The 23,024-nt window shown below is 38.9% G+C and overlaps 1 protein-coding gene across 2 annotated transcripts; it reads right to left on the bottom strand.

The window, feature by feature from the left end:
- Window positions 1-962: 962 nt before the first annotated feature.
- On the bottom strand, window positions 963-18,724 carry LOC105937718 (lamin-A). Of its 2 annotated transcripts, none has more exons than XM_012879199.3 (8): window positions 18,209-18,724; window positions 16,136-16,290; window positions 14,322-14,524; window positions 12,302-12,389; window positions 11,025-11,137; window positions 9,187-9,339; window positions 9,002-9,089; window positions 963-2,636 (listed from the first exon to the last, which is right to left on the bottom strand). In XM_012879199.3, the coding sequence occupies exons 1-8, from the start codon at window positions 18,330-18,332 to the stop codon at window positions 2,598-2,600; spliced, it is 963 nt and encodes a 320-aa protein (XP_012734653.2). In that variant the 5' UTR covers window positions 18,333-18,724; the 3' UTR covers window positions 963-2,597. The 2 variants fall into 2 exon arrangements, with proteins under 2 accessions (XP_012734653.2, XP_012734652.2); XM_012879198.3 differs by having other exon boundaries at window positions 16,136-16,293; window positions 18,209-18,719.
- Window positions 18,725-23,024: the final 4,300 nt, after the last annotated feature.

Below are 23,024 nucleotides of genomic sequence, written 5' to 3'. Positions count from 1 at the left end.
TATCATTATTTATAGCTCGTATCCTCTTGTTGCACAATTTATTTTTTTTATTATTTTAACTTATAGTTTATGTAGTTGAGTGTGAAGAGAATATGAACCTCTGTTTAGTTTTTAGTTGTTTTTTTAATGGCTAGAGCCAGCTCTGTCTATACATATTAATTTGTTTAATTAATAGTAAATTTATACTTTGACTTTTATCAGCTTCAGATATTTTTTTCTCTTAACAAGCACACATGTTTTAGGGCAGCCGTCAGCTGTACTGTACTTTGAGATAATGGCTTAAAGGAAAAGTCCCCTTAAACGTGCTTCAAAAGGCATAAAAAAAAATCCATGATTTGTGTATATTGGACATGGTCTGACATCTAGGGGTCCATTATATAACAATGTTTTTCGCTTTGTTATTATGCGCCTCAAATTCTCTGGCATTGTATACCCATTCAGAACAAAAAAAAGAAGGAATAAACGGAAAAAAAACACTATAACAATATTAATGATAACTGATCATTCAATTGAAAAGGAAATAATTAGTACTCATAATACTGATAGTTTCATTATTTGAATAATGTTAAAATACAAGACTGACTTTTTGATTATGAAGTAGAAAAATTTTAAAAAGCTCTAATCCCGTCCACAAACACATCCAAAATGTTATAATTCTGACAATATGAATAATGTTTTGTAGAAAAGGTCAAACACACATAAGGAATTTGGATATAATTTGATTTGATACGCATGATGACCAGTGATAGCGTATGCAAAGGGTTTGATCAGCATGGAGGTAGCACATCTGGACCGAACACCCGAGGAAATTTAAATCCTGAAGAAGAAAAAATTATAAATATATTTGACATTTGACATGAAATGTATTTTACATGAAATCATGTGTATTAGACATAGTGGTACCGGTACCCCTTTTTTTGCCAACACGTCATCACTTCACAGAGAGAGAGAAAAATAACGTTTCCCATCCAAAAGTTTCCAAAACATCTGGAAGAGAAACTGGCCCGTATCATTATAGTCCCTCCACCATACCTACCAGTGAACATGAGAAGTTACGGCACATGTTTCCAAAATTGTTGCCAGACAGAACCGTGATCTTGCTCTCGTTTAAGGAGACCATACTTTGCAGTTGAATTCTCGGGGTGTTTAGAAAAGGCAATCTTTTTAAGTTTATGGTGGTGGGATAGAAAAGGTTTTTGATGGTTTTTCTCTAAAGAACATGTTGGCATGCAGACGGCATCTAATGGTTGTCAGAAGCCCCTCTGAGCAGCAGTTCCCTAACACTGAGCGTTGGAGATTTTTATTCACCAGCCTCCTCCCTGTGGTGGCGAGATAAACGTCCTTACTTCAGTCGTGTTTCCTACAGTTGCAGCTGTTTTAAATTACATCGGTTGCTTTGATTATACACAAATGCAGTATTCAGTTTCTCACAGCCAGTTCCCGATGTCTGAAGGTAAACGCGCATAGTATTACTTGAATGGCATGTTCTCTTGTCTTTCCCATCTTGAAGAAACGGGCTTCTGGGCCATTTACTGTAATGGAAAAACATTGAGTCAATGTTATAATAATTATTTCTTCAGGTAGATTTTCTTTCCCCCACTGAATACATGTGTTCATATTGACTATTAGATGATGCTACTGCTTTAAAAGATGAATCATCTTTACCAGGAATGCCGTTAAAGGTGGAAATGATGCCCATATGGATGCAAAAAAAAACAGTGAGGTGATATGTATTGACTTTCCTCTGAAACAAAGGAAAAACGAGACGCGTGTTATTTGTTTCACTTGGGCTCCAGCGATCTTATTCTTAAACTTCTCCAACTCAGAGGATGTTTTGATTTGTATGTAAACAGAAATGTTAAAAATGAACCAACATTCAAGAAACACAGCACACGTCGGGGACTTGATGAGTTCCTGAATGACGGATGAGAAACAAAACCTTTGTCTTGAACAGTTTTATTGTTCCTTTCTAACACCACGTGCGCGTCGTCATATGGTTCGCACGTGAATCGCTGCTGATCTGCACCAAATTACTTTACAGAATTTCTGCTAATTGCTCAAAAAGAGAAACCCGAGTGGCGGGGAGGCGAGAAAGACGCCCCCGAACCAGCGATGAAACAGTGGTGGAGCTTTCCTGCGGTCAGAGCAACATGTTTGTTTGTTTCCTCTGTGCGCCAGCTCTGGATTTATGGGCCAAACAACAAAAGGGAACATTCTCAGGTGCTCCTATTAGCGGCGTTGATTACAAGGCATTGAAAAATGGACAATTACTGGGAAAATGTGACCAGAGAAATTTAGGCACATGTGATGTGCATATGGGACATCAGTAAAAAACAAAAAAAAGTGTGTGGGGGGGGGACAGGAGCTCACTAAATGGGTTTTAGTTTAACCGTACATGGTTGAACAATAGTGGAGAGAAAACAATGAATGTGTGGCTTTGCAGGTTGTGTTTTTTCCAAGACTGTTTGGTTTCTTTAAAACAAAGACTGGAAGGCAACCCACGGCCAGACACACATAAACATCTAGTGGTTCAACTTCTGGGTTTGCTGAAGGTGGGAAACGGGGGGGGGGGGGTGCAGGCCGTCTGACTCCAGTCCTCATGGAGGTTTCTGGTATCTGCTGATAGGGCTCCCTGCCTGCAGACAGAAAAATAAACCGAGTTAGGATGACAGAAGGCGATGAGCAGGAGAGGTGTTAGCTCTACGGACATAATGCCTCCAGGGAAAATGTTCTAGCCAGATAAGTCAGATAAAATGATGTATGGAGTGTCACTGTTTAGACTGGAGATCAGGATGAATTCAATTCACTTTAATCTGGCGTTTAAAGGGATGTCTCAGGGTAAGCTTCAGACTATATGGATGTGGATAAATGTAATAGTTGTAAACAGAACACAGGGTTGGAGACAAGGTTGCATGAACATGTCTTGGAACAGAAAGCTTTCAAGCACATTTGTGACGCAACAGACGTTTCCCCGTAAACGATGTGAGTCCTTTCAGCCGCTCGCCTGTTCAGGGGTCGCCGCAGCAAGTCATCACTACTGCAACACACACTTGGCTGAGTTTTCACGCTGCATGCCCTGCCTGACGCAACCAGGATTCGAACCCAGGTCCCCGTATCAAAGATGCAGACTCAGAGAGACTTATGTTCCCGATGAATGATAATAGAAGAAAACTGATTTATCAAGGTTAAGTAATTGAAAACCAGAGTAAGCTACAGGACCTGCAAGACATGAAGTCGTCTACATTTTGACACATTAAAACCACAAACTTCCATGTATTTCACCGGCATTTTATGAGTCAGGTCAAACCAACGCCATGCATGCCGGTAAGTATGCAGAAGGAAAAATTATTCATGGTTTTCATTTTTTACTAATAAAAATCTGGATAGTATTTCCTGCATTTGTGTTTAATATTTTTCTAAGTGGAGATCTACAGGGATTTTCATGCACCTTGTGGAGCAGTGGACTGCCACTGTGGGGCGACCGGGGAACATTCAGAGGCAAAGGGTCTTGCTCAGAGAGGCAGTCTGTGGGATTTGAACTGGTGGACTTGCTGCCTTCTCTAACCACTAAGCCACAACTCCCCACATCGTTAACACTATGGTGTGTGGGACACCATGTCTAGACACGCAACACGTTGACACTTTGAAGCAGATGTGTCGCGGCAGCAGACGACTACATCAGGTCACGCTCTGTCTGCAATGAACAGGAAGTGGAGGACTTCATTCACACAGCTTCACCAAAACTGGATGATCAAAGATTGGGAAAACCTTGCATGGTTAGGTGACTCTTGATGTTAGCTGCCGTCTACAGGCAGAAAGGTCCAAATCCGGTGTAAGTGACATCAAATTCAATTCAATTCAATTCAATTTTATTTATATAGCACCAATTCATGAAACATGTAGTCTTGAGGCACTTTACAAAGTCAAATCAATCATATTATACAGATTGGGTCAGATTATACAGATTGGTCAAAAATTTCCTATATAAGGGAAACAGTTGATTGCTTCAAAGTCCCGACAAGCAGCATTCACTCCTGGAGAAGTGTAGAGCCACAGGGAGAGTCGTCTGCATTGTCCATGGCTTTGCTGCAATCCCTCATACTGAGCAAGCATGAAGCGACAGTGGAAAGAAAAACCACTCATTAGCGGGAAGGAAAAACCTCCAGCAGAACCAGGCTCAGTATGAACGGTCATCTGCCTCGACTGACTGGGGTTACAGAAGACAGAGCAGAGACACAACAAGAGAGACAAAAAACCACAGAAACACACATTGATCCAGTAATCTGTTCTACATTAGATGGTAGTAGCGGGTGAGCCGTCTTCCCTGGATGATGCCACAGTTAACAGAAAATCAGACCAGGTGTACCTACTATGAAGAAAAAATAAAAGGAACAAAAAGTTAAAAGCTGAAATGACAACAGTCATTTCAGCATGCCAGCTCAGGCTGGTGTAATGTTGTAAGGATTAACAATGACCGAGGCAAACTTTGAGGCTCTCAGGACCAACTGAGCGTTCTCTTGACACCACAGCTTACCGTTGCTGACCAGGTCCATCCATTTCCACCACAGCGTAACCATCTTCTGAAGGCAACTCCCAGCAGAATAAAGCACAACGTCACAAAGCTCAGCCATAGTCGTGAGTTCTCGTTTGGGATGGGAAAACAGAGACATAGCTGATAAAGCTGCAGCAAAGGTGTGATGCTATCATGTCAACGTGGACCAAGATCTCAGCCACAGCAGCCAATTCAACAAATGATGAAGACGGTTCCGAAGGCAGGAGAGGAGTCCGACCCCGTAGTACTGCAAATAAATTAGTTTGCAAAGAAAAAGTGTATGAAAAAGATTTAACTACCGCGCCTCATAACTTTGAAACGAAACCTTTAAGCCTAAGGCTGAGACTGTCCGGGGAAATGGGATTCAGTTTTACAACTGGGCTCTCTCCTTTTCCTAAACACGCATCCAAACAGTCCTGTTAATGCTTGCAACAAATCTTTCTCCCTGACAGCTCTCAGACACAGTTGAGCTCCGTGCATGCCAGACCAGCACACATTGTGACAGCAAACCTCAAAGATGGCATTGCACAATCTGGCGCTGGAAAGCAAAACCGTCGGTCCTCACACAACTGTCACAGTTGGAGTCGGCGAGATTCCTTCGGCCTGGTTGGAGTTTTTCTTTTAAATATTCCCTTTCAGGAACCAACAATACGTATGTTTGCATGTGGTTCGGGCCTAGATCTTATGGAAAAGCCCCAGGGGGGGGTAATTCAAACATGACCCCGGCAACTTTAGTTGTTACTAAGTTAATGTGAAGCAGCAAATGTCTGAAAGGGGCTTCTGTCGTGTCCAGACAATGTGAATCTGCGGCTTCCATAAATCATGTCGGAGTTGGTAATGCGTTTTATCGTGGCTGTTTCCTCCGTGTTTCTGACGGTCCCCTGCTCCTCCAGAGAAATTTCCGCCCTCTCTCAGCTCTGCAGGGATCGAAACGGAGGGGGGAAAAAAAAAAAAAAAAAAAAACAGTCCGCATCATCTGCTCTCAATCAGAATAATTATCCCGAGAAATGCAGTGCAGAGCCTGAGCGAGGTGAGGGGAATGAAGCACAGAGGCTTTTGGCGAGTGCCTCCTCCAGTCATTATTAGTCATCTCTTTGCTGCTTTTGGAAGCAGATTGGGAGGGGGGGGCTGTGCAGCCAGCAGACAGACAGAGAAAAGGCATGATGAGACACCGGTGCCAAGAGAGGATCAGCCGTCTCTGACGTTTCTGGAAGCCCAACGGCCTCCAAAGGGACTGACGGCCGTCCGCACAGGAGTATTAGCCTCATGCTCTTCCTCTCATCCCAGCTTTTTAAAAACACTGAACACATCATAAGGAAAGACATGGGGGCTTTTGTTATATAATCCCCAGAGCGACCAGCAAACACCTTTCAACATGAAACCCTGCAGCAGGATGAAGTGTTTGAGGTCCTGTCAGGGTTTGTGAAAGCTTCCTGGAAGAGTTTCTGGGACTTTGTGGGGTTTCCGGCTTGATTGCAAAATAGCTTTTAAACTGAGCCCTCAAACATTTAAAGACGATCAGCAGACTAGCAGGAAAAAAAAAAGTCATTCGACTCTGGTGCCCATTAATTTTTCATTTTAAGAGCATTCTGGCGGAACTACAAGTCCACAGGGGACTGGAAGTCACCCTCAGATAGAAATTATGTTCTGAATTTCTGGTTCAACCCTGAAATTTTAACCAATCTGAAAGATCTTGGAAAGATTGGACTGGCCTCTGAAAGCGTTCTTTGGATAATGACAAAAAGCTGCTACATATTCTCCGTAAAAGACAAATTGATAGTTGCGATTTCAGTGGAAATAAGGTTTGTGTTGCATTAGTTTGACTTTGAGTGCACACGGGTCAGAGGAGGTTCTTCAGAGCCTGTAAGGACAAAACCTAATAGCTTTCACTGTGAAATGAGATGAAGCCTCACTAAATCCAAGGATCTGATTTAGGTTACTAAATGCAGCGCGCACATCTATAGAGGGTTGAAGTGTCCCATATCTTTTCTTTTTCTTCCAGGCATGCTTCATGGTTTGCAAATAGTAAGAGTTCACAGTCCACTTACATTTACAGGAAATGTCAGTCTCAGGGAAATGTGAGCTTTCTGTGTACAAGGAAAATGAAACAGCTCCTTTTGGGTTTTTTCTTTAAAAAAAAATAAATATTCACCTGTACACTGCGACTTTCTCCTGCATTGTTTACATTTCAATTGTTTTACTTTTAAATCAGTGCTGCACCTTATACTGTATTTTAAATCTACGGTAGATTACAAGCTGTATTCTTGCACTAATGCCCTTGCACAATCAATTTCTGCACAAAGAAATGGTTTTAAAATACTCACCTGTACACTGTGACTTCTCTTGCACTGTTTTGCTTACTTTTAAATCACTGCGGCACCTAATACTGTAAATTCAATTCTTCTGCAATTTTACAAGCTGTATGCAACGAAATTTTGTTCTGTACGCACTCTGTGCATACAAAATTACAAAATCTGTCTTACAGAACTGTGGCAAAAAAGTTTATGACTCAAAATGCATCGAGCCCAGATCTGGAACTTGAAGATATTCCCAACAAACTTAGTAAATGCTTTATATTCACTTTTCAGTCAAATAGATACTGTCTGGCCGCCTAAATGCTGCAGCAACGGGGGTTTCACCACTACAGCCTCCTTGGTGACACCAGCCTCTCAGCGGGGGTCTGCCGCTCCCGACAACTCCGAAAACAAAATTGGAAGAGTACTTTCTATGTTTCCTAAAACATCTTAAAACTACTTTTTGCAATAATTAATGGTATAAAAATCAACAGATTTGTAAACAAATCTGCTAACTGCTCCTCACTCCTCTAAGTGGTAGACTGTATTGCCTTATTTACACAACCCTGCCCTTCAAACAAGGTCCTACCCTCAGACCAGCACCCTTTCCCGTGAAACGAGAGCCCCAGGATTTTGAAATTTTCCAGTGTAAATTTGAATCAAAGAACACGCTGGGCTTTTGAAAGCCCAAAGCCTTTCACGTGTCATGGAAAAAGGCCTCCTGGTAAAGCTCTCCTGCTAACTATTAAAAATTAATGATGGTTATTCAGGTATCATGCAGATTTATTTATTTTTGCCCTGTGCTGCAGAAGGCATCTGACAGCCCTGGTTAAGCCACCTCTGTCTTTATATCCTAGTGATGTCGCAGTTTAAACCAAAATTCCACCTGGTTTATTAATATAGTTGAAACGATTATTTATTTATTTATTTATTTATTTATTTATTTATTTATTTATTTATTTATTTGTCCGGTACCATCTCCGGGGACTTGTACTGTGGGGTCCAGCATAAGCATCCTGTAGGTTCTACAAAGGTACTCTGTCAGTTCCTGGAAAGTTAACCTTTAAGCTGTAGAAAAGTACCCTGTAAGTTTTGGGAAAGTACCCAGGGGGGGTTCTCATGGGTAACCTGTAAGTTTCAAGAAAATACCATATAAGTTACAGTAGAAGTAACCTGCAAGTCCCCAGGAAATACCTTTTCAGAGCTGCAAAGTACACAGCAAGTCCGCATGAAAATATTCTGTTAAGTTCTGGAATGTGCTCTAGCGACAAGTTGAACTATTTTCAAATACCTTAACTGTATTCGGAGTAAATATGCAGGTATAACTGTGGCTTAAATGCATTTATGTTGTACAAATTATCCAGTTTTAAGATGAGTGAACTTAATTAACTATATTTATACCATGGTCTGGGTGAATACTCGATTCTGATTGGCTGCAGGCAGGGTGTCCGCTAAAAATAGGATGCATATAAAAGAAGTTCCGGTCAAATAGCCTAATTGCTCTATATCTTTGCGCTAGTTTGTTACTAGTTTTCTAAGCCGCTTTGTGAGAAAAACGAACAATTGTATCGCCGCAGAAACATTAGAGTATTAATAATTTATTTCATATTTATTTATTTCATAAGTGACAATGTTATAGGCTGGATACGGTGTCCATTATCAGAAATGAATGGATTTAGTGGAGGCCTCGCGTCGGACGGTTCACGCCTCCGTGTCGTCCATTAATTTCTGATCATGGACACCTCGTCAGGCATTAACCCTTACATAATAGAGGGAGGAATTGAACCACACTGCCTATTTAAACTGTTAACGTCAAATTCTGTTTTTGTGAAGATGATTTTAGATTTTAGAGTGCCATTATTTCTCACTGTAAATCCCACCAAAAGGACCTCAAACCCATGAAGGTGCAAGTATCATTGCGGTTAAATCATCTTAATGTGTGTCATTTAAGGGAAAAAGCTTAAGCTCTTATGGAAGAAACCATACAACTATTTCAAAGAATAGAAATCACTCCTGCAAATAAAAGAATATTGGTATTTAATCAAACAGAGTCTTTCCTTCAAGTGATATAAAAAAAATGACGACTGATTTTCGGGCTGTAAAAAGATGTTCAGAGATTGGAATCAGGATATTTGAAAAAAGATGAAACTATTACCTGTGTAAAGAGCTCCTCGTACAGGAGGTTTGACTTCTCCACCTGAGCTTCAAGATTTGTCACTACATCTGCATCCAATGATGTTATACTGCAAGGAAAATTTAAATCAAGGTTTTACATGTGGCTATAGACACAGAAAACTGTACTTTTTACATTGCAGCTTGTTGGTTTCGCATGTCGCCCACCTGTCACTCATCTCTCCGTCCTCTAGAGGGCGCAGGAGGCTTTGTGTCGGACTGCCACCATGTGAGCTCTTCTTCTCTTCCCTAACTTTCTTCTCCACCATGCTGACCTGATGCAGCAGAGTTTGTCTCTCCTCCATCAGACAGTCTTTGAACCTGTAGAAGCCAAAAAGATCCATGAATCTTTAGTCACTGCACAGACTCCCTTGAAAAAGAGGTTTTTAATCTCAATGGGATTTTTTCCTGGTTAAATAAAGGTTAAATAAATTAAAAAAAAAACTGAACAGGTTAACTTCAGGTTGTGTTTTTATAATACGGTTCAGAAAATCAGAGGTTACTGTACTGGAATTTATTGATAACTTTCTTTGAACTTGTAGATTTCTGTTCCTAAATGTTTGTTTGCCACAAGTTATAAATAGACATGTCACTAATGGGGGTACCAGGACAACAGCCTTGTAAATTCCTCTTTCTAAGGTCTTGTACAGAACCATAAAAGTTCTGGGTTACTTAGTGCTCTGTAACCTTTAATGGACAATGAGTTGAACCATGTGGTATTATAGAAATGTATGAAAGCTCTCAAACATTCACCCCTTATGCAATAGTTTTGACGAATGACATGAAAACCTAACTGCTCATCATAGTCTTTATAGAAAATTTTTTATTTTTCAATTTGCCCTTTTAAAACCTCTCAAAACATCTCCCACCTTTTTTTTCCCTTCCAGGTACTTCATTGCTGTGGTTGACGCTCAACGCCGTCATTAACATTGTTGGCAGGCAGCAAGTTTCTGCTTTTATTAACCAGAAGAGCACTACCTAAGTGCCCGCTCAAAGGTACAGATTTATTTTTAGAAGTTTAGAAGTTAGAATCCTGATTTTCTTTTTCAATCTAAAGTTCAAACAAGAAGAAACATAGTAAAGTTAACAATGCTCTGAAGAAGTGTATCATTGATGTATTTAAAGGTGCCATGACATCAATGTATAACCCATTTCATGTAGTTAATACTACTGCAGATGTAAATTATTCAAAGAATTTCATATAAAAAAGATAAATACACCACTTTCCCCCTCCATCCACACCACACTTCTCGGCGCAGCAAATCCATTATTGTGGTTTTATGGCGGGTTGTGTTGCAGGATGTCGGACAGGCGAGGCCAAGCTGACCAAAGGCTTTAACCTGGCGGCGCGATTTATTGCAAAGGAACTGATATAAACAACCACATGTGCTCTGATTGGAGAATATGTATTATGTAGAAAGACAAAGTAAGTAGAAAGATAAACCATTTTCTGATCTGACCATTTTTGAATAAATTAACAAAGCTGACCACCCCTGAGCAGGTCATTTGGTATTCAGTTTAGACATTAACACTTGTTCATCAGTGCACAACACACCATATTATACCTGCAAAACCTCAGAAAAAAGCAATTTGTTGTCATGACACCTTGAGTTTTAATGGTTCTCTAAATCTGCACATTGTTATGATGTGTTTTTGCAGCAAAATTAGCTTTTTCTGCATCATAGAACATGAAGCTATTGTGCAGTAATAGTAAAGAAAAGAAAAGTTTTTATTTGCAATAATTAGTTTAGGGTTTTGTTTTTTTTATTTTCAAAACACTTTAAGGTCTTTAATTAAACATTGAAGCTTTTATGCACAACTGTGGTTGCCCAACTTAAGTATTTTACTGCTACCATAAATTGATAACAGCTGGCTTCTGTTTTTAATCTGATTTCTGCATGCAAAAGACATACAATACAGTAAATGTCTCAGACAGATACCTCACATTAAATAATGTGTGAATCCCAGGGTTTAACAGTGTGAGTGGTTCATGTGAACAATCCCACCTTTTGACACAGCGCATCCAGTACTTCTGTTGCTGACAGAGCCACTCAAACTGCTCTGCCGTCTCCTGGAGTTTACTCAGGCTTCCGCTATTCTCCTGCTGCAGCTCCTTCACCTTAACAAGACGTTTGAAAACACATAGACAGATGTCATCACTTTATTTCCCCCGATACCAGGATGTGATCGAGACAACAAACCCAGGAAGCGGTGATTGCTGAGTGCAAATACGGATTAGAATAAAGACTCGTCATGTAGAAAGATGAGTGAGCGCGGTGGAGTCTGACATAATCTTCAATTCCCAAGCCTTTTGCAATAATTTCCTGGCATGATCCCCTGCTAATAAATGGTCTCATTAAGTTTTCACCGACGCTGCGGTTTGCTCCGCTGTACTCCTGGCCATGTGCGGATGTCTCAAAGGAAAGTTAATTGTATAACCGGATTGTTTGCTGCTTGATGGACTGGTTGAAGCCGAAGCCAACACGGGGGCGAGACTTTGAAGCTCACAGTAAATAATAAAGACGATAAATCTGGATGCTGCACAGATACACAGATGTACTAAAGGCAAACCTAACACCAGTAAAGTCTGGGAAGTTGACATTTTTAAAAATGAGTCTGTGGTTTAAATTTGACTCCTGGACATATAGGTTTCATTATAATTATTTAGCATGTAATAACTTCTCGTGGTGGACGAACAGTCCAAATTAACTGTAAAACCATGTAAACTCTGATTGTTTTAATAAGACCAAATGTTGAACAACGTGGCCCCATTCTGACCTCTGGTGGACAAAAATGGCACTGCCACTCCAGCACATATTTTTTTACATTTTATCTTTTAAGGTGCCATGACATCACTGTATAAATAATTTCATGTAGTTCATATTGCTGCATATGTAAATATGTCTAAAAAATGTCAGGTTTATATATGAAACTGTAATGAAACTCAATGTAACGGTCAGTTACACAAACATATACAGTATATATATATATATATATATATATATATATATATATATATATATATATATATATATATATATATATATACTTTGTTTTGTCTGCACCATCAACACCAAGTCAAATTCCTTGTAAGTGCAAACCTACTTGGCAATAAACTTGTTTCTGATTCTGACCACAGCTCTGAGTCTTGCAAGAACATCGTCTGATTTTGCTTCCAAAGACAACAGAAAAATATGGATATATTTTTGAAGTAATGCCTTTCAGGATTTTTTGGAATAACCTCACTGTTGTTTAGTTATGTGTGCAAACATCCTTATCTCACCTCCTCCTGATGAGTTCTGCGGAGGTCCCTCAGCTCTTCTGTCAGAGCGCTGTTAGTGTCCTGTAGCTCATTCAGCTGCACCATCTTACTGTTCACCATAAACAGAAAAACACACACACACATGTTGCAATATTATTAGCAAGGGATTTGCTTTAGACCTGGTTGGAGTAAACATTCAAGCTATTTTTTTAATACTACTAATCAGCCTACTGTCCATTGTGGTCTGTTTTGAAGAAGCCTATTTGCTCCCTAAGAACTACGCTGGGTCTGTACTTTCATAGATGATCCTTCTCTATGGATCTGGGAGCTGGACCCTTCTCAGACAAGACTCGAGATTTTTGGAGGCTTTCTACATGACCAAAATACAAAGGATGCCATAAACGAAGGATACAGATGTTAGTTCAGAAAAAAGGGTGCAGGGGTCAGGCAACATCTGCAGAATACACTCTTGATTATTCAGCATTAGAGAGTCCAACGTGATGCACCGAAGAAGATGTAGATAAAAGGCTTCTTGACCTCAATCAAGCTTATTAATTAGGGCTTTGTCTTGAGTATTTATTTCATTTTGTGTTAAGTGATCACTGCTTTTTACTTTCAATCAAATTATTTATGCAAGAAATTATTGCCACTCTTCTTTACCAGTACTTCCTGGCAGAAGGGATGCTGTGCCTCAATGAGGCATTCTTGGTTGAATGAAATCAAGAAGGCATGAAAAAAGGCCCGAGGCAGAAACTCTAAACACTTTAGATCGTATCTGACACCCCACGACGCTCACAGCAGCGTTTTGAGTGTGAGAATAACATCCTCATTCTCACCTGGCTAGGAAACAAAGTGGAACTTTAACAGGTAAAATCAATCTAAATATTTAACTTGTCTGTTTTGTCTGTATCCAAAGTTATCATGTTATGAAACAAATGTAAATTAAGTAGACAAAACAAATGACAGCTGATTTTATTCTGAATATTTATTTTAATTTTGGACTTTCCACTAATCTGCTAAAAAACTTTTACACTGCTACCATAGAAACTATTTTATGTCTCAACATAACTTTGTGATGTGGGAGCTGCACAGAGAAGGAGAAGAAGGACTTAGCACGGTGGTGAAGACAGCGCAGGGGATTGTGGGATGCCGTCTGCAAGAACTGAACTCGGTTTATGCTGCACGAGTCCAGAGAAGACCCAGACACATTGCCTCTGATCCCACTCACCCGCGAAATGCACTGTTTGCCCGTTTCCCAAAAACAAACGTTTCAGGAAAATTAAATCCAAAACTAACAGACCCAGAAACAGCTTCTTCGCAAAAGCTGTGAGGGCTATCGCCCCCTGCTGAGAAGACTGAGTCTGTTACACGTTACAATATCACTAACTTATCAGGAATGTTTCATAAGCACAGTTCTGTATATAGAGGCTTAATAATATTGCAAAGAATTTTCTGCAGGCATGAATGCATAATCAAAAAAGCTTTGAGGGATTAATTCAGGCAACACAGAAAATTGTACCATTTAAAAAGACTGAATTTCAGAACTCGAGTCTTAGCAGACCTTAAGGACTATTTTGTATGCTTTGGTTTCCAGGAAGTGTGTTTAGCAGCCAACTGACTCAGGTCAGACTTTGATCTCTATCTAATTTTTTTTTTTTTTTTTTTTTGAAGAGAAAGGTCTTTGACTGCTGTGTCTACCTGTATATATCGTTGGTGTGCATCCTGAGCGGGTGTCTGTCTCAAAGAAAATTCACCACAGTAACATGTGGTGGCAGTAAAAGTTTCTTGATTCTTGAAGGGATGAATTGTTGCAAACAAATGAGGTGAATATTTTAAAAAGAGTGAAAAAAATAATAAAATAACAGCAACTTAACCTCTCAGTTATAAGCTGAAACTTGTTTTCTTGAACTCTATGGCCAAACTGATTATAGATCAGATTTAGCGTGATTAACTGTATCAGTTCTTAAATTAATTTTTAAACCAAGTTTCCCATTTTTACTTCATCAAGATGCAGACGTCACAAGAGGTGAAATGGGCCTACCAGCGCAGCTCTGCATGCAGGCTCTCTGCCAGTGCTGCTCGATGCTGGGCCTCAGCATGCAGCTCCGCCACCAGGCCCTCCAGCTTCACCTCAGAGCTTTGCAGACATGCCAGCTCTGAGTTGACCTGCTGCAGCAGCTCCACGTCCCGACGACTCTCCTCTGCCAGCAGGACCAGGCGTTGCTGCAGGACGTCCACCAGGTTCTGCAGGGAAAGACAAATAAACATGAGTAAGACTCATTTAACAGAGTCAGGTTTCAAACTTTTCTCACACCAATCTGTTATCCAGTGGAGGTTTTGAGAGCTCACCGAGTAGAAATATTGTCACAACAAAAATAAACGGTTTAAAAGAGGCCTAAATGTCAAACTGTATAGGACAAGCCTCAACCTGCCCCAGAGTTAGCCAGGAAAGAAGGAATCAAGCTTTTCAAATCTTAAGAAAGCCTTTTGAGGGTTTTAAAAACAGTTGCTTCTGTATGTTTGGACAATATTCATCATATATATTGATTTTCCTATAAGTGTAGACATTATCATTGTTACTCACAACCCCATGAGGGATATGCGAGTCAGAAAATGGATGGATGGATTATCATTGTTAATATATGTATCCAGTGCGAAGTAAACTTTACTGCTCAGTTATGTTGTTGGTAGAATGGTTTGAATATTGAAATATTATAACAGAAATTTAAAACCTCAAAGATTGTGTTGATTTAACATCGATTCAGACATGAACCTACCCTAATCTGCTGTAAGGAAATCCAGTTCATCTTTCTACCAAAGAGAAAATTTGTTAAAAACTAAACAAATGCAGAGAACTTCACGAAAACACGTCTGGCTGCAGTGAAATAAGAATTTGCTTCCTTACAGAATTCTTCTGTTTTTGCTTCTTTTTTTTTGTCAATTTTGAATGTTTCAGATCTTTAAATCAGTTTCAAAATCAGACAGAGATGACCTAACAGTATACAAAATGTAGTTTTCAGATGATATTTTCGTTTATTCAAGAAAAAAAAGTTATTCAAGCCTATATCATCCTTATTTGAAAAAAAATAATATTTACCAGAGAAGCCAGTGAGTGTGGAGGGAAATATATATATCTATATCTATCTATCAATCTATATATATATATATATATATATATATATATATATATATATATATATATATATATATATATATATATATATATATATATAGATAGATAGATAGATAGATAGATAGATAGATAGATAGATAGATAGATAGATAGATAGATAGATAGATATTCTCCTCAATAAATTCTCCTTATTTAAATTTAAAAGTACACAACTGGATTTTTGCAAACATTGTTGAACATTCTTGTGCACACTTTTTTTAAAACTGTTTTTCTCCTGCACTGTACATTCTTCTCACTGCTGCACTACATATACATTACATATACTGTAATGTTATTTTATTTCAATTGCAACCTCATTACATTGTCATAAGCTGTAAGCAACAAAATTTTCTTTTGTATGCACTCTGTACATACAAAATGACAATAAAGTTTGTCTAAGTCTAATAAGAGATAATCTTTAATCTGAAGGCCCATCTGTACTTTTTTAGGACCAGATGCTAAGAGTTCCTGCAGCAACTCCATCACAGATTGAGCTTCATTAAAGCAAAAAAAAACAAAAACAAAACAGGTGACAATGTTTGCTCTGATGTTTTAATTAAATCTGAGACATCTTTTAATGACTCTCTATTTGACACTTGGTGACAAATAGAGTGTTCATATGACACAGTAGCTGGAGCAGCTTATACAGAAAGATCAGCTCTGAGAGATCATGGTCGATCCACCTGCTGCTGACGGATCCTGCAGATGAGCTGGTCCTGGTTTATCCTGAGCTCCAGGTTTAGCTGCTCCTGCTGGACGAGACGAAAGGTCACAGCTTCCAGCTCATTCTGCAGCTTCCTCTCCTTCTCTCTGGACAACAGAAATTCTCTTTCCAGTTCTGCTGTAGTGAAACAAAGACCACAACACCGTCAGGTCGAACGCCAAATGGTCCGCCGGTTTAGTTTCAAATAAACAGCTTCATTGTCCTTTAAAATTACAGTCTTGCAATAAATTGACAGCGTGTTGGTGAGACGGATGTGAAACGTGAAGGGCTTGAGATTTGAAGAGGGATTGCTGCAAAGTCAGCAAAATTATGCCGGTTTCCTTAGACTTATAATAAACAATTAGTATTAAACTGAATTTAACATATAATCAGTTTGTGTTCATGTGTTTTAGACTATGAAAAAAAGCAATACAAAACACCAAAAGCATGCACCTAAATGTGAATCTCTCTATGGGACTAGATTGACAAAATCTTATATTATGTTGTCATTTGTTTCAAACTTGTGCTGTAAAAATAAATTTAACTGAAATCCAATTTTATCTAGTCAACCTGTTACTAGTCAACAAGGCCCACCTGGTTTATTTATTTCCTATCTTGTAATATTCAGAATGAAATAATGTTTTTGCAAAGATGATTAAGGGCCAATTGCTTCTACAAACGGATGAAAAACATCACATTTTAGGGGTTTTCAAGAAGGAGGTTTGTTTTTTGTTTTGTTTTTCTTCAGATAAGAGACTTTATTCTCTACTTATTTACACAGATGCCCTTCCAGCGTGGAAGGGCATCTGTGTAAATATTTTTGTACTGGCTAGTAAAAAAAAGTGTGAAGATACAGTGTTGTGTCTGCCAATTTATATTATTTGTGTGCATTCTAAGCCATTGTCTGTCTAAATAAATAGATATTTTCACCACAGTAAAAGTTGGTGACAATAAAGATTCTTGATTCTTGGAGAACTGGGGAGGTAAAAAAATAAAAATAAAAAAAAGCACTGATCCGGAGGTCATCTAGAAGAGAAACAAAGCTCAGCAGATAAACTCTGAGTCAATTTCAGGTCCAGAGGAAGAAAGAGAGCACATGCAGTTAGTTGCGGTGAAAGCTTAGTCAATGGCTGTGTCTAAAAGAAAAACTGTGACAACATCCCCTCCAGGATGCTGTCACAGTCAAACAGGCCAGATGTAGCTACTATGAAGACAAAGATCAGAGAGAACATAAAGTTAAAAGCTAAAATAACAACAAATAAAGCACAATTGGAGAACAGTACAACTCAGCAGAGGAAAAATAGACCCTGATGTCCTCCAGCAGCCTAAGCCTATAGCAGCATAATTATAGAGGTAGCTCAGGGTAACATGAGCCACTCTAACTATACGCTTTGTCAAAAAGGAAAGTTTTAAGCCCAATTTTAAAAGTAGATGGGGTGTCTGCGTCACGGACCAAAACTGGGAGTTGGTTCCACAGGAGAGGAGCCTGATAGCTAAAGGATCTGCCTCCCATTCTACTTTTAGAGACTCTAGGAACCACCAGCAGACCTGCAGTCTGAGAGCGAAGTGCTCTGTTAGGAACATACGGGGTAATCAGAGCTCTGATATATGATGGAGCTTGGTTATTAAGGGCTTTACAGTATGTTTGTTTTCATTCAAACCAATAGTTAATATTTAGTTTATGCCTCATTAATACACCCAGGAAAGACGGGTAATGGACGCTTATTATAAATGTCTCCTCTTTGTGAAATTATTCTTACAAAGCAGGGCAAAAACTGATGATTAACAGCAATGTTTTAGTTCCTGTGGTCATTTAACGGCTTACCAATGCGAAAAGCCCTTCCTTGTTTAAACAATTCTTTACTGGTTTTGCTTTAAATGTTTGTACTTAGACTGCAATACTCAAAAGAAAAGTCAAACATTGTCAATTTTCTCATGTTGGAAAGATCAACGAAGATGTACTAAACCAGTTAACCACAACAGGAAGCAATGTTAGCATTCAATGAACTGAGCAGGCAGCCTTCCCTTCAAAGTCTTGACCTGTACAACTTACCCTTATCATGAGCCAGGCGGGTGCATTTGGCGGTCAGGTACTGGATCTGGCTGTAGTCCTCGTCCCTTTGGGCTCTGAAGAACCTCCTCATACTCATCATTCTGTTGACTGCTGGTTCAGACATAAAGCGTTCCTCTTGTGATCCTCAGGGGCAAGGCGTGGGTGTGCCGCATGGTCAGGGAGGACGAGGTGTGCACATTTCCAACAATGTTTAACCCCCTCGCTGTGTGCAGGTCTTAAAGAAAGCTCACACCTGGAGCAGGCAGGTTTAAGCATTAATCCAAACTGCTGCTGTCATAACACGAAGGCAAGGAGCGTTGCTGCAGAGGGAGCGTGTTTTTGTTTCCATTTCTGCTTGAATAGTGAGAAAGCTACAGCATTACTGGTCCTAAATTATAGGCTTGATGCGATGTTACATGCAAATCTGTGGAGAAAATGTTGCCTCTGGCAGAGAAAGGGCTGAATCGGTCGGGCAAGTTGTGTCTAGCAGCAGGTTTGAAAGCCTGAGCCTCGGGTTAGAGCCTTACGATATTGGAATGCATGAAGTAGAGGAAAGAATTCCATATTTATACAAAAAAAATGGATAAATTATGTATTTGCATCGAGTAAGTTTGAATGTTTTGTAGAAAAAAATGTTTAGATTTGGTCATTTTTGATAATTAATTTTGCCTGTTTAGCAGCAGACGTTTTTGCTTGATTTAAAGCCCAGGTGGAAATATTTCATAACTAAGTCACCAAAGTATGTCTGTGTCATGTAAATCCCTGTTATCTGACGTTATGGAGAACATTTCTACCTTTCTTGGACATGTTCACTTTCATGTTCCTGGTGACAGAACCTTCACACATGTCCACCTGTAAGACTTATAATATATCGATTCATTATATACAGAAACTGCATGATCGCAAAAAAATAAATATGTTCATCTTTGAATTAGTCGGCATACCAAAAATAATCTTATTTAAGATTCAAGACTGTTGTTTGAGCCTATGGTGGCTTAAATGTTTCTTTTTTCCAATCTTTGTTAATCTATAAAGGGAATATACTGGCGAAGGCCCTCCTGGACCAGTCAATGCTGGAAGCATCCATTTATTAGTTTTTACAATATTTTTAACATAAAAATATATCTATTTATAATTTATTCAAGAAACTTTGTAATATGGTTCATGTATATTTATGGATAGCGCTGCATAGTTCTGTATTTCTGTGGACAGACCTCCAGGGCATAAGGTGCTTTGTGTGAAACCAAATCCACCAGCACATAAAGTTCATTATTATTTCAATTTACAGTTTTAGTTTTGCTTTAGCTTCACAATCGTGATTTATTTTTGGTCTGAAGTATATGTAAGAAAATTGGAATAACTTGAAAATTAAGTGTCTGGAAATGTTCAAATGTGTTGCATTTAGACGTGAGGCCCTGATGCACCTCCTACTTTCTGCCAGCAGATGGAGGTAAAACTCCTGGAAGGAAACATTTTGGGTTCGTTATTACTTTTGTTGCACCTCCATGAGAAGTTTCAAAGTTTGAGATGTTGTTTTATATCCTAACCCGCAGCTTTCTCCCTGCTGGGTTCGCTCATGATGCCGTCAGTTCGCTGCTGTTTTCTAATAGATCTCAGAGGCCTTCCCTGATTTATAATGAGATTTACTATTAAGGTGATTCTGAAGGCAACTGGTTGCACTGGATTTTTATTTTTATTGGGCGTTTCATAGTAAAGGAGGCTTAAAACGAAGGCATGTCACACTGTTTTGGATTTTTGGTTGCAAAGAAAACCAAATGATATGTATATACTAACACAAATCTGTGTTAGTATTATGTTATATTCATAAAATATAAATTAATTTACTCAGAAGTTTGTGGTTGTAGTGTGTCAAAATGCAGAAAAAATATAAGAGGTTTGAAAACGTGTGATAAAGGTTATATTTAGTCAGACATGTTTCTGTAAAGCACTCAAAGCTTATCTAATGTTATCGTGCAAAGTCAGACGCATCAGGAGTCATTCAACACAGAGGATGTTCAAAAATGGCATTTATTAAAAATAAAAAAGGGAAAGAAAGGAATCGCCATGCTGACCGCTGTTCCTTCAACACAAAGGTTGTAGATAATAAAAAATGGAACCGAGCATTGACCCGACTAAATAAATAAATACAATATCCTCTCATCGTCATGCGTAACAGAAACAGAAAAACACAGAGAAACCCATCCCACGGCTACACACCGGCCTCTGTCACATTGACGGGCTTAACAGCAGACTACAAAACAAAATAAATATGAGAACATTCAACTTATTGTAGCTTAACACTGAAACAGAACCACTGAGTTGTTCACACCTCTGGAGGTCGCCCCCTGCAGGCGGACTGGCGTACAACCAAAGAGCGTTCAGTCACCAGGAAGTCAGTAGCAGCTTTTCTTATTTAATCTTTTTTAACAGAAACTGTCAACATTGTTAATATGATCAACGCCTCAATGAACAGATAAAACAATCATTTTTGATTTGATGTGCTGAATAGAGAGGCTAAGATGTGTTGTTTGGCGATTTCTATTTCTTTTTTCCTCTACTTTTCACTGAATGAAGAACTAGCCGTCCAACACTTAATTGGCCATAAATAAAAACTAGTTGATCTGCCCTGTCTTCATCAGCCGAAACACAGATCATCACCCTGTTCAGTGAATGCATCACAACTGAAAACTCCCACTTTTTTTAACATGTAGTCACATCAATGAACAGTATAGTAAAAAAAAATAATAATAAAAAGTTGGGGACATAATGCTTAAACAGGGATATCTCTAGGAACCTAAATTACTACATCTATGAATAAACCTGCAACACTTTTTATTTATCTGGTCAATGTGGGGTTTTTTTGCTATTCCAATTAAAAAGAGACATATACATTTTTATGTTTTTTGGTCCTTACAAAGAAGGCCTGAATTGGCAGTTCAGTAATTTAATGAAAGAAAACTGGTATCGGCCAGACAAGGCCTGATTGGTGGATGTCTAAATAAAACATGCTTTATTTTGATCTAAGCAAAGTGAATTGGTTGGTAAGATTTACTTCAACTGCATGGTCAAAAGATTTAACTTCACACATTTAGCCATATTTTTAACAGTTTGTAAAAATAGAAAATATTTTAACGTATTTTTTGGAGAGCAAATCAACCCCTGAAGGGCAAGACAGTGGAAAGATGTATCTAGGATTATAAAGTCCACTGGAAACATGTGTTAATCTAAAGACCAATACATGCCATGTGAGAACAGAGAAATGAGTTGTTTAACTCAAGGCTACAAGGACAATAATAAAGTCCCTTCTGGCAGGGGTATTTCATACTGTACAGAAACCCCCGGTCGATCTTTATAGGTCTGTCCCAGTGCTGAACATCCGCGTCATATTTCTCAGACACCGTGTCTGAAAAAAGCTCTGCCCAGAATAAGTGTCAAAACTCCCAAACCAGGATGTTTGTCCAGCCCTGGCAGTAAGAGCACATTTCTCTGTTGTTGCAGAGAATGTATTGGCCTCACCAGAGAAATGGCAGAAGACTGAATGAGCCGGACGGTTTTGCCTTGATAGATTTTGTACTGAAAATTACAAACAAAAAAAATAATAAAAAAAATAAATACATTTATTTATTCTATCGTGGAATTTCCACCACTTTTGGCCAGTAAACATCGTCAATCACCAGCTTCAACACCAGCTTCAACTTGGATGCATTTTTCTGAGTCAAATAAACAAAAAAAACAGCTTATTATTATGATTCAATGCATAAATGGTAATAATCTTGTAATTTACTGGTTTTCGGTTGGATTCAGAACAACTATCTCCACCTAACAATGCAGCACATTTCTCCTCTTTGATGTGTTTTAGCCTCTAGAAAACCAAACCTGATTAGACCTTAAAGAAAACTGATAATCTGTGTTGGCCCGCAGGTTTCTCTACTTTTTATCCATCTATTTGCTTGGACTAGTTCTAAAGCATAAACCTATCACAGTGTTAGTGCAGTTTATTTAAATCGGAGGGTAAATATCTGTCTGATAATTAAGAATTTAAGGGGAGCTTTAAGGTGTTTTAATAAAACTAATTACTTAAACTAAGAATTAAAATCCACCCACATTGCATTGGCAACATCTATTATGATTTTATGTTATATCTCGTTTAATCCGCGGGGAAACGGTTGTTAGAAAATATCCTCTCTAAACAAAAACTCCTCCACATGGTGTTTGTTGATGTCTTTTGTTGTGGTTTGACCCAATTCGACAAAATATGGTAATCTGGGGATTTTTGAGCCGTTACTAGGAACAGGTTTTCACAGAGACAAGAGCTTTCCAGTCTTTATTGGTCTGTGCATATTGAAGAACAAAAATCTTTGGCCAATTCGTAGGGGATTAACAACACAGAGAATCTCCGCAATTATTACAAATGGCATTGGGTCCCTAGGTAAAACTAATCCCTTCAGAATAGGGTTTATCAGACAACGTGTGTGAACATTCCCACAGGGAATCTGCCAAAGGAAGAGGTATCCAACAGACGGAGGAAAGGTAAATAAATGACTGACAGTGAATTTCCGACAGCGCCATCTGAAGAAATCAAACCAAGTCGAGATCTAAACATCTCCCTCAGGGCGGAGCTGCTCTGAGGCAGCAGCTTAATTCCTTCTTTAGATCCTAAAGCAGTTTAACAGCTTCTCGTTTCCACGCAGACCTCAGGGACAGCCTCCAAAGATCAAGCATTGAGTTTTAAACATGTTAAAAGGAGACTGGAGCGAATGTGCTTAACCAACACCGATGCCGGTTCAGTCCTTGGATTCTTATACTATGAAGGAGT

Source organism: Fundulus heteroclitus, chromosome 23 (assembly GCF_011125445.2).
Source record: "Fundulus heteroclitus isolate FHET01 chromosome 23, MU-UCD_Fhet_4.1, whole genome shotgun sequence".
Lineage (NCBI taxonomy): Eukaryota > Metazoa > Chordata > Actinopteri > Cyprinodontiformes > Fundulidae > Fundulus > Fundulus heteroclitus.
The sequence above is the reverse complement of the archived record's forward strand: the minus strand, read 5'-3'. Positions and strand labels throughout refer to the sequence as shown.